The sequence below is a fragment of the Sturnira hondurensis genome, unplaced genomic scaffold (genome assembly GCF_014824575.4).
Source record: "Sturnira hondurensis isolate 20B ecotype Veracruz unplaced genomic scaffold, ASM1482457v3 Scaffold0022464, whole genome shotgun sequence".
Classification (NCBI taxonomy): Eukaryota; Metazoa; Chordata; class Mammalia; order Chiroptera; family Phyllostomidae; genus Sturnira; species Sturnira hondurensis.
The window spans coordinates 2429347-2440921 of record NW_028095095.1 but is presented as its reverse complement, the minus strand read 5'-3'; the positions used below and the strand labels follow the sequence as shown (position 1 = coordinate 2440921).

The 11575-nt window shown below is 55.3% G+C and overlaps 1 protein-coding gene across 1 annotated transcript; it reads right to left on the bottom strand.

Moving 5' to 3' along the window:
- Nucleotides 1-4868: 4868 nt before the first annotated feature.
- Nucleotides 4869-11009, bottom strand: ATP6V0E2 (ATPase H+ transporting V0 subunit e2). Its single transcript, XM_037035557.1, has 4 exons — nucleotides 10797-11009; nucleotides 9377-9424; nucleotides 6877-6990; nucleotides 4869-6429 (listed from the first exon to the last, which is right to left on the bottom strand). Exons 1-3 carry the CDS (start codon nucleotides 10898-10900, stop codon nucleotides 6897-6899), a joined length of 246 nt encoding a protein of 81 aa, XP_036891452.1. The 5' UTR covers nucleotides 10901-11009; the 3' UTR covers nucleotides 4869-6429; nucleotides 6877-6896.
- Nucleotides 11010-11575: the final 566 nt, after the last annotated feature.

The window sequence follows — 11575 nt, the reverse complement described above, 5'->3', positions numbered from 1 at the left end:
TATAATAACGGAGTAAGTGACAGGTACGGGCCGTTGTCCTGTACCTCTCAACCGGCATGTTTTAGTCACCGGAAATGGGGGGCAGCCTCGGAGGGGGCCGCCCGGTGGGCGGGACAGGTCTGGGCAGGCTGCCTCCGCCCCTTTGGCCGCCTCACCGTCGTTCAGTGAAGTGGGACCACGGCGCCCAGCCCCCGCCTTACCTCGGGCCAGGGGTTCGGGACGTGGCCAGCTGCCCGCTGAGACCGGGCTCGTGAAGCTGTGGAGTCGAGCGCAGCCCCCCGATGCTGACCGCGCCGCCGCGGCCCGCAAGGAGGACCGGCCGCCCGCGCCCACCCACCCCTGGACCGTGGAAGAAGCCACCGGAATCGCCCGGCACTGCTCGAGGGGGCTTCAGCTTCCGGGGCACGCTAGGGGCTACTTCCGGGAGTGACCGACCCCCGCCCGCCCCCCAGTACCTTCGCCAGCGGAGGGTCCTTTTTCCGGCCGACAGCTAATACCGAATGCGCAAGTGCGAGCGGCTGCGGCCGGAAGTGATGGGGCCGCATCGCCTCCTCGCGGGAGGTTGTGACCCGCTCTCACCGTTACCTGAATTTCTAAGGAGACGTTTCATTGTCAACTCATTTATACCCTTTGAGTTTTACTTCACAGGAATGTACAACTCTACCCAAACTGCAATTTCAAAAATTTCCCATGTTTACTGTACCCTGAGAACTTGAGAACCAGCATATCTATTATAGTGCCCAGCTCTCCTCCCCAAAGCTTAGTGTTTTTTACTATACATGATGGTAGGAACGTTGCCGGGGTCCAGCCTGGGCAGGGTTCAAGGTCCCCAAAGAATGGATAGTGCAGGCGACCAATGATGAGCCAGACACCCAACCGGATGCCGGAGAACAGCCAGCCTCAGGGTCAGACCGAACTCATAGAGTTTGATTTAGGCTTTATTTTATAGAGATTGTTATATAACATTAAAGGACCAGGTGGGTGGTGTGATCAGTTAAGCAGAAAAAACCAATACAGAGGTAACCAGGAAAAGTATAAGAATTTCCATAGTTTCAGTTATGTTAAACAAAAGTTGTTTTGACCAGGAGAGCCATTACTCAGACAATTTGAAATAGTTCTATGTACAGAGTTTGAATGTCTTATTGTTTATTAAAGTTCTTAGAATTTGACATGGGGCAAAAGGATATGCTAGACCGAGCAGAGGTTAAGAAATTCATTACACGGCCTTTGTGATGTCTAACTTAGCTCTCTCTCTTTCTGTCTAAAATGTTTTTTTATGTAATATGGACTCTGACTCCTTGGTAATTGTTTCTACGTGCTTAGTTTGTAGTAGCTAACCAGTTTCTCCTATTTCTTTGCCTGTCTGATTCTAATTAATATATATTCCTGCCCAAGATAGAGGAGGGGCTGTTACTCCATCAACTTTTAGATATTCAGGGGAGACTTTGTTCTCTGGCCAAGAAATCATTTTGTACAACTTCACTGGAATTCTGCGGATCATTGGACCTGAAATGCAGGCGTCTAAAAATCCCACCACCTATTAATCTCAACAACAAACATGCAGGGAGAGACAGACAGGGAATCCAGCCACAGTTGCCGCTGCTGTGCAGATGCATCTCATCCGTCCCGACGGTGTCAAGGGACGGCTATTGGTCAGCTCCCGACAGAATGTCCGACACCAAACAGGAATACAGATACATAAATTGGCCCCCAGTGTCTTCCATGGCACTTATTTCCCAGGTCCTGTTGCAAATATCAAAGCACTCAGGGTGGTCATCTTTCTCTTTAGCAAGCTGGACAGGTGTGGTGTCTGTGTTGGGGATGAGAAAAGCCAAAGGGCGCCAAGATCCTGGTAGGACAAAATGGGGCATGCAGCTGAAGAGTTAATCTGTAAAAGGAATGTGATTAATAGCAGGCATTTATTGGCAAGCCAGGCAACTGCGTCCATTCTCTTAGCTCATATTCACAACATCTGTAAGGCCTGCATCATTATTATTATTTTATTTTATTTTATACCAACTCGGCAATAAAACTGAAGATCAGACAGATTAGGTAACTTTCACTCAACTGCTAATTGAACTGAAACTTGAACCCAGGCAGCCCAGTTCTCAAGTCTGCACTCCCAACCTGGCAGCTGAGCTGAGCTGCTCTGATGAGGGGAATGATCAGGGAGAGAGACAAAAAAGACAAATATGACCTGGGCAGAAAGCAGAAACAGAAATACGTTTGCCGAATCAATGGCTGTGGACCAAGACCACAGCTGTTGCTCCTGATATCGCAATGGATCAAGGTTGCAGCCTCTTCAGTGGCCCTTTGGGGCCAAACACCCACCTGTTGCCCGAGGCAGAGAACATACAGGTAGAGAGATCCACCCTCTACCCTGGCTGGTGTGGTTCAGTGGATTGAGTGCCGGCCCGCAAACCAAAGGTTCACTGGTTCGATCCCCAGGTGGGGCACATGCCTGGGTTGCAGGCCAGGTACCTAATAGGGGGCGTGTGAGAGGCAACCATACATTGATGTTTCTCTTCCTCCCTTGCTCACTCCTTTCCCTTCTCTAAAATAAAAAATAAATCTTTAAAAAGAGAAAAAAAACCAACACCTTCTTGCCCACTCCTCATGCCTGCCAGGTCTTTGCCTGAGGGGTGTGAGTGCAGAAGGCTGACCTTTTCAGTAGGAAAAAACTTTGCGGCCATCATGACCCTTGATCCTGACTGAGGGTAGGCAGGGAACTGAGGGGGGTTGGGGGTGGTTCTGTGGATTTCTGAGAATATCCATCCCAACCATATCCACCGCCCCCATATCCGCCGTCCCCTTTCAGGGAAGATACCTAGAGAGTAAGCTCAGGGTTCTACCCGGCTAGGTGTGATACCAGCGCTCCCTCCCTCACCTGGCAGTCAGCAATCCCCTAAACCTGGGGTTCTTCCATCTCCCCAGGGCGTGGTCCAGGTCAGAAGCTCCAGGCCGGCTGGGAAAGGCACACAGGGCACCTGGCACGCAGGATATCAGCTTTCATCAGGGTTTCCCAGCCTCTTTTGCAGGGGCTCTGGGTTGATAAACCGATTAAGTTTTTAGCAATCGAGGGGTCAAATCTAGAGCAGTGGTTCCCCATATTGGGGGGACCTGGCCCACCAGGGAACAATTTTCAATGGCCAGAGACCTAAATGGTTGTCACAGCTGGGAGCAGGGAGAAGGGTTCCATGTGCACCAGGTGGGTGAGCTCAGGGTGCTGCTAAATATCCTGCAATGCTCAGGACAGCGCCCCTGCCCCCCACCCCACGAAGAATTATCCAGCCCTGACTGTCAGTAGTGCTGAGGCTGGGAAACCCTGTCTGAGGGGTTTCAAACAGCACAGGAACCCTCGGGAGACATGTTTAAATGCAAAACCTCGAGTCCAGACCGTGACATTCTAGTCCACAGGGTCTGGAGTGGGTGCCAGGAATCTGCATTTTCCAGCAGCCCAGGTAATTCTAGTACAGGTGGGCCATACCCCACCCTGAGAAATGCCACTGTCTGACCCCAGAAAGGCTGGTCCCTGGGCAGGGTGGGCCTAACAACACCCTGACCCCGGGGTGCTTAGGCTCAACCTGAGATTCTTGCTCCACCCACCGAGGAGATTCTGTCATCGACCTGGTCCCAGCATTCAGTTGGCTTGTTTTGTTCTGAGTGAGTCTCATGCAGGTTTGTTCATTTGCAGCGTGGGCTGTGAGCATAGACTTTGGTCATCTGCCCTCGCTTTTCTGGTGTCACGAGTCAAGCACAACTGTGGGGGGTTGTCAACTGAATTCCTGGAAACCCCGAGGTTTATAAACAAAGGCCGTTTCCAGCACACAGAGGTCATTATCAAAGTGACAGTAACCACCCACACCGATTTCACCCCCCTCCACAGCCCCACTGTTATCAATAACCCTATTTCTGATCCAAAATTCATCAAGGGGCCTTGGTCAGGGGCTTCAGAAGAAGGGCTATGCCGTGTCATAATCTGTACGTATGTATCCCTTGCCATTGAGAATTTGGGCTGGCCGGCGTCCCTGTTACAGATGGAGACTTGCCAGATCTATCAGGACGCTGAGGTGGGAAAGGTCAGAGAAGGCTGTTGGGAAGCCTGGCATCAGAGCACCCAGCTGGCAAGATGCCTGGCTCTCTGCCCTTTGGCTTCTGCGGGCAGTGCCTGGCACCTTCCTGCTAACTGCTCAGTAAGCAGCAGCCGTGGCTGCTGTTGTTACATATCCTCGAAGGAAATTTCATCCAGGCTGTAGAACTGTCCCTGCTCCTGGTGAACAGCCACGCTCTAAGGTCACTAAGGCCCTGGGACCTGTAATATGCTTCCCTGGTGGCAAGAACTGGTCTCTGGAGGTTTCCATTCTGCGTGCAGGTGCTGCCCTCTGTTGGCCACCCTGTGTGTGCGCAGCTTAGCTTCCAGGGTCCATCCCTCCTCCAGGCCTCCTCTCCCATCGCCATACTGGTCACCTTAGCTCCTAGGCAGACCTTGAATGTGCACACTCATCCCCACCATCTGTCACCTGGGGCCCTATCACCAGGCTCCTGTATATTATACACCATGCAGCGATCAACTTAGAAATCAAATTAAGGCATGTCCCTTTCTCAGGCTTGCAAACCTTTTCGTGGCTTCACATCGCCCTTTGGGTGGACCCAAGCTCCTTGTCAGGCCCTCAGCAGTCCGGTCCCTCCTCTGTGCATCTCCCCACCCCAAACTTCATGTGGTTGGCTCCTTCCTGGTCTTGAAGTGCCGGTCCCTTCTGCTCGCTGTCCCCTGCCCCAAGCAGGCCATGAACCCTCGACAAGTCTAGGTGCAGACCAGGCAGACTCGGGCCCTCGGGTATTTGGGAATGAGGCAGGCTATGCTACAGAGAGGTTGGGGACCTGCTTTATTGCCCAGCCCAGGAGCTGTTCACTCTGTAATTGGGAACAGGTGAACGGTGGTCAAAGTTCCACCTGAGCCAGTCCTCCGCCTCTTCTTCCTCCTGGTCTGGTAGAATCCTGGATGGCCGCCCTTTCCTTTCGGTCTCAGGAAAATGTGGGTCCATGTCCATGTCCCAGAGCTGCAGCTCTGAGCAGCTGCCAGTCCCCCGTCCACGTCCCCAGCCTCTGCACTGAGGACATGGGAATCAGGTGGGCAAGGAGAGGTGGCCAGCAAACTTGGCCTCAGCCAGGAGTCTGCCACCGAGCAGTGATTTCCTGCCACTGCAGAATCGCTAGATATGGATCGGGTTTCCTGTACAAGCCCACACAACACCCCCACTCCAGCAGGGCCACGGAGGTCAGGACAGGCAGGAAGTCCAAAAGGGAGATGGTGGGATGTCAAGGGGAAGCCCCGGCCTGACCTCTGAGCAACAGGCCAGACTAAGAAATCCAGGTGAGACGCCTCGCCCTCTAGCACCCCGGCCCCAAAACAGCGCCCACTAAATGGGAGGAAGGCCAATCAAATAAATAGTCAATAAATAGGTGAGATTGGGATCTTCCTCCAGGGAGGCCGAGTGGGAGAGAGGGGACCCCAACTAGCTCTGGGACCAAGGGCAAGCATCTGAGACCTCAGCCTCTGCTCTCCTGAGAGGCCAGGGCATGGGCTGGGGGTCCCGGGACCCCTCTGGCCTGCTGCCAGCACAGCCAGCCGGGTGCGGCCTCAAGGAGCCCACAGAGCTGCCCAAACCTTGCCCACACCTGTCTCCCTTCACTCTCCCCAGCTCAGACGACCTATATGCTGCTGTGAGGGGCCTGGAAACCTGCCCTCACTGCAGCCTCACGGAGTCCAGACCATGCGTGGGAGCTGCCTGGCGGGGGGGGGGGGGCGGCGGGGCGCAGCAGCAGGTACGGGAAGAAAGGACAGGATAGTCTGAGGAGGTATGACGTTCTGAGAAGGCCAGTGACTGTACAACTATAAAGGACACTAAATATACAAGTGTCTATCTGGACCCACATGAGTATGTTTCTTAGTGTGAATGTTTTCCTATTACTTCAACATTTTCAGAAAATTAAATTCCAGAGGCCTTTGCCACACCCAGAAGGAGCTCTGCCCTCCACTTGCCAGGTGAGGAGGCCCTGGAGGCAGAGGGGCTTCCTGCCACAGAACAGAAAACGGCAGAGCTGGCGACTGCTCCCCGACTCCCACCCAGGGCTTCCGCTCGTCCCAGCAGCCTTCTCAGAGGGACACAGATCCTTCCCTGGACAGATCTCCCCTTGTCAACTCCTGGCCAGGTCCCACGTGGGAAGGGGCTGTGGGAGTGTGAGGATGGGATCTCTCTGCTCCAGCCAAACGCAGCTCAAGCCGGACTGGCTGGGCACAGGGGCACCTGCAGGAGCCAGGCAGGCTCTGGGGAGGGAGCACAGACGGGCCAGGACACAGCTGTGGGGCTGGGGGCAAAGGGGTCTTCAGGGACGGTCGAGCAGAGGTCATCCGGAGAGCTGGGGCACCTGAAAAGCACATCACAGGAAAGGGTCGTCTCCTCGCCATGGAGACGCCCTCGGAGGTTGGTGGAGACCCCCCTCTCCACTAACCTCTGCCCCAGCCCCCCTCCGCCATTCCTCATCAAAGTCACCGCCTCCACACTCCTGGGCCCAGCCCTTCCTCTCTCAGGACAGGCTCTGCACCGCCACACCCTCTGGGCCCTTTGGGGATGCTCCTGGAGGCCTTGGTTTGCCGTCCATCCTGGTGCCAAGCACAGGGCTAGACAGGCAGGCAGTGGGTGCTCAGCAGCTTGGGGGTGGGGTATTTTTTTTTTCTGAATAAATGAACACCTGAATCCAAATGCAAACTCTTACCACAGCCCTGCCTGTTCCCTGCCTCCTTGCCAGGCCCCTGCCCCACACCTGGCCCTGGCCCTGGCTCCGGTCTAAGCAGCCCCCCTCCCCACCCCGTACCTGGGCTGAAGCGGCGGCGGTCACTCCCAGAGGAAGCGCACATACCAGATGGTCTCGTTCTTCAGCTGTGGCCCGAACAGGGGGTTCAGCTGGGCCAGGATGGCGATGAGCCAGCTGCCAAGGACAGCACAGTGAGGGTGAGCCCACACACAGCAGGAACCTACCAGGCGTGACTCATGTGAGGTGTGTGGCCACGTGACCAACCTCACTGCCTTCCACCAGCCAGCAGGTGGGCTGAGTCTGGGGTTTGCGGGTTTTGGTTTAGGGGAGGTCTGACTGGGTGTTCTGTAGGTCCGTGAGATCCCTGAACGTAGGCTGGACCCTGGGATGAGAGAAAAGGGGAGACAGCCCTTTGGAAGTGACCCACAGCTGGAGCCCATGGGAAGTGACCCACAGCTGGGCCCTGGTCTGGGCCACCCCAGTCTCCATCTGGGAGCAGGACAGCGCTGGTTTGAGACAGACACGTCAGAATCACCCCCTTTCAGGAGCAAGATGAAGAACTACCCCAGTAGGAAGATCTGATGACCAGAATGCCCCACTTCCACACTGGCTAGGGACAGACAGGGCCGTCCCTCAGGCCAGTGAGGTCTCCGGGGACCACCGGCAGGCTGCACACGTCGGGGGGGGGGGGCGGTGTCAGGCCCCATCATCATGACTTTGTCTGCCCACAGAGCAGACCCCCAGTACCCTGGCGGGGCACGGCTTTGCATGCTGCCGATGCTGGTACCACCTGTGCCTGGTGTGGTCTGGCAGCAGGGGTCCAGCTCCCCAGCTCCCCTGCCTCCGAATCCCCAGAGCAGCCAGTTCCTGGGCCTGACGCCCAGGACACCACCCGAAACCGCTGCCTGCTGATCACCGGCCTTAACCCATGTTTATGTTCTGTAATTAAAACTTCTAGGTGTGGCATTTGCTTAAGTCGCCCCACCTTTCTGCCTGTGTGCCTCTGATCTGCGACCCAGGTTCCCTTCCCAGACGCTGAGCTGGTGTTTGTCATTACCCGCACCCTGCTCTGTCTCCCCGCTGGTCCCAGACACCATCCCCTGTCCCATCCGGTCTCTGGGCCCTCCAACCACAGCCCTTCTCAGCCCCTCCCTGGGAGAGACGAGGACGTCTGTCGAGCCCTGAAAGACCAAGACACAGCACAGAGAAAGGGCTCTGAAGATGCTCTGTCCAGGGAGAATTCTGAGAGTCATCATTGTTTTTAACACGTTTTTTTTTGTTGTTGTTAATAGGAGGTAGAACTATTGCACATTATAGAAAGTAAAATTGGAATCGACTAATAGGAATAAATAGCTCCTGATCCAATTAGGTAAAACCCGTATTAACTACGTAACAGGCACCAAATCTGAAATCAGTCATGGATTTTTTAAATGTGGGTATTAACCTACGTATTTGAAAAATTTGGCAGCCCTGAGAATTATTCCAGTTACTTTCAAAAGACTGTTACTTTTTAAAATATCGGCATTTTGCCCTGGCTGGTATGGCTCAGTGGAATGAGCACTGGCCTGCCAACCCAAAGGCCGCTGGTTCAATTCCCAGTCAGGGGACATGCATGGGTCACGGGTCCCCTCTCACACATTGGTGTTTCTCTCCCTTTCTTTCTCCCTCACTTCTCCTCTCTCTAACTAAGATCTTCTTTTAAAAAATCAGTATTCCATCATGTTTCCTCTCCTATCTTGATTGTTCTGAATTCAGAACACCCACCGACACCAAAGTTAACCCATAAAAATGGTACCTGAGACCCAGGAAGATGCAAAGCCAGACAAGCCTCACTTGGGCTCAAATGATCAGGAGGGAGGCCTCCCTAACACCAGAACGAGGACCTGCTCCTCGGTTTGGCAGGCAGGATGATTCCCAGCTGGAGCGATGAAACACAGGACTGGGGGTGGACGGAGGGGTGGGCTGCCTTCCTCTGTAAAGGGGGAGGGGCTATCCCGAATGGCAGTTTTAGAAAGGAGACCATCTAGACGCTGAGGACCTGGAAATGGATTCCCTTGCCTTGTCCAGGTTCTCAATCCCTCAGAACGCTCTGCGATGTCCCCAGGGTCCTGTTTCAAGTTTAAAGACTGCCCGTCTGGTGGCTCTCACTGGCGTGCGTGATAAACACGGATTCCCAAGTGCACGGTGATTTGGCGGGTGGAGGGCACAGCCCTCAAAGATGTAGCTCAGTCCCTGCAGGCAATTCTGATGCCAAGTTGGGCGTGAAAAGCACTGAGCCAGCCGTACTCACTCATTTCACAGAGGAGCAAGCGGCAGCCTGTGGACCACACACATCTCGTCCAGGGACCCCTCTACAACCACAGCCTGGAGTTGCTGACTTCCAGCCCACCACTGTCTGCCACTCCAAGCCACCTCCTCTCTTGTGTTTTACAGACTCAGCCTTTCAGGCACTGAACTTGTCAGGACAGGGATAGGGGCAAGGGCAGGGCAAGGGAGCGGAGGGAGGAAGGGAGGAGGAGACAGGCACTGGCTGATTTTGAGCTGGGAGAGAGGTACTTACAAGAGGTAGCAGCACACAGCAGTGGCTACCAGCATGGTGATGATCACCCTGCAATGAGAGAGGGTGTCAGGTCATGGTCACGGATAGAACCAGCGCCCTCAGGAGGCCAGGCAGGGACTGTAGAAGGAGCTCACAGGGCCGGCCCCTTTCCCCCTTGGCCTTTCCAGCGCCATCCGAGCACAGGAAGTCGAGTTGTCCTCGGATGGAAAATAAAAATGCTCAGTGTCACCTCATGGGGAGGCCGACCTTGACCACATCCAAGTCACACTATGATCCACTCCCCCCATCTCCTTCCTCTCTCACCCACTGGGTCTCCATCTAAGGCAACCACATGGGGAAAAGACACAGAAATGCATTTGCAGCAGCCCACCAAGGAGGGGGTCTCTGGAATTCAAAATCCACTGGGCAAGAGGAAGGAACACGGAGGCCCAGGAGGCAGGGCAAGAAGCAGGAGGCTGTGAGCCATTTCTGAGGCAGAGTGAGTGGCTGGAAAGAGCACAGGGACTGGCTACCTTGTGTCCACTCAGGCCACTGGAGACAGACGCTTACAGTGCAGCAAGGGAGACTTCAGTTAGACAGAAGGAAGAACTCACCAAAGTTTGCAGGAGAGCTGAGACACTAACATGGTTTACAAGGTGAAGCCGGGGTCCTGGGCCCTGCAGATCTTGAAGGGCTCCAGCGGCAACATGCACGTGTGCATAAGGCCTGCAGCCGGAGCTAAACGGAACCCAAACCAGGCCCTAGGACTTCTGACCCACTGCACTTGAAGACTGCGCTGGAGAAATTAGCACCTGATCCACTCTTTCAACATTACCGAGCACGGTGGGTCCGTCCTGTGCCGGGCACTGGGGTCTATAACAAACCCCTCTGGGACCTGGAGGAACTTGCAAACAAGGGGAAGCAGTACTTTACAACTAGGGATAAGGCGAAGCACAAACTGGTCGAGGGTGCAGCAGGCGTAGAAATCTGCTCCGGGACCGCCACAGGCCAGTGACACCGCCTAGAACACGACCCAACACCTAAGACGAGTCCCGCGCCGTTAAGAGTTTTATATGCATTATTTCGAGTAATCCTCGAAGCAGCCTGAAAGGCGGCCATCATCATCCTTTTCCTCCCCGTTTTAACTGTGAAGAAAGGGAGGCTGGACCGGGGATCACATTCGCTCTAGGTCACAGCTGGTGCGGTGTGAACCAATTGCACCGAGTGGCTAGCCACAGCCGTGATTGGCCGGAGGGGGTGACCCTGGACCGTTGCCCGCATCGGTCAGCTCTCGGCCTTTCTAAAGAAGGCCTCCCTGCCTTTGGCCCCCACAGCCGGCCAGTTTCCCGCCGAACAGGAGGAGGAGCGGGCGCTGCGCATCTCTTGCGCTGCGCCCGGGAGGAGTCCGCAGGGAGACTGGGCCTGCGCGCGCGTCCCTTACCCGCGGTTGGGTCCTTTCGGCACGAACCAGGGCCCGGCGATGCCGATGAGGCCCCAGAACGTGGTGAAGATGATGACCGGGAGGGCAAAGGAGTGCGCCGTCATGGCGGGGCGCGGGACGCCCAGACCTGGGTGCAGGACCAGAGGCAGATGCTCGGGGACGCGCGGGTCCTGGCCGGGCAGTGGGCGCCGAGCATGCGCAGCAGATCGGGGCCGCCCAGGGGAGCGCGCTCCGCCGCCCGATCGGCGCAGGCGCGCGCGCGTCCTCAGGGGCGAGGTACAAGGGCGAGGGGCAAGAGCCAGGGTCTAAGGACTAGACGTAGTTAGCTTTTGTTAGCTGCTCCAGTTTCCTAGTTTGGGCTAAAATAATTTACAGGACAGAGGCATGTGTCGAAATAAAACCTGCTTTATTCAAATAGCAAAATGCTGAGCGTCAGTCGTGGTTTTATAAACTGATTTGCACATCTTTAAAACCAGAAGCGGAGAGGACATCCTGGGCCACCCCTCGCCTCTTCCCGAATGTCCTTGGCTGACAGACACCTGGAGAAGGCACCTGAACAATCTTTACACTGTCCTGCTAAACAGGCAGGCCAGGAGCTCAACCTGGGCTGGAGAGAGAAGCAATAGTTCTGGAGTGTCCTAGCTCTCTAACTTGCCCGGTGGTGTTGGGGGTGGGCTGAGATCCCTCACTCCTCCTGCCTGGCCTCTATGGCTGTCACCAACGTGCTGCTCCCAATGCGGGTTGCTCCGAAGGTCAGTCATGGGGCATGCTGGGTGGGG

What these genes read in the sequence shown, in the direction of transcription:
- ATP6V0E2 (XM_037035557.1), bottom strand. Translation starts at nt 10,900, where the DNA reads ATGACGGCGCACTCCTTTGCCCTCCCGGTCATCATCTTCACCACGTTC. An exon ending in CCGAAAGGACCCAACCGCGG is followed by an intron (nt 9,425 to 10,796) that starts GTAAGGGACGCG and finishes CTCTCATTGCAG; the next exon opens with GGTGATCATCACCATGCTGG. An exon ending in GCTGTGTGCTGCTACCTCTT is followed by an intron (nt 6,991 to 9,376) that starts GTAAGTACCTCT and finishes TGTCCTTGGCAG; the next exon opens with CTGGCTCATCGCCATCCTGG.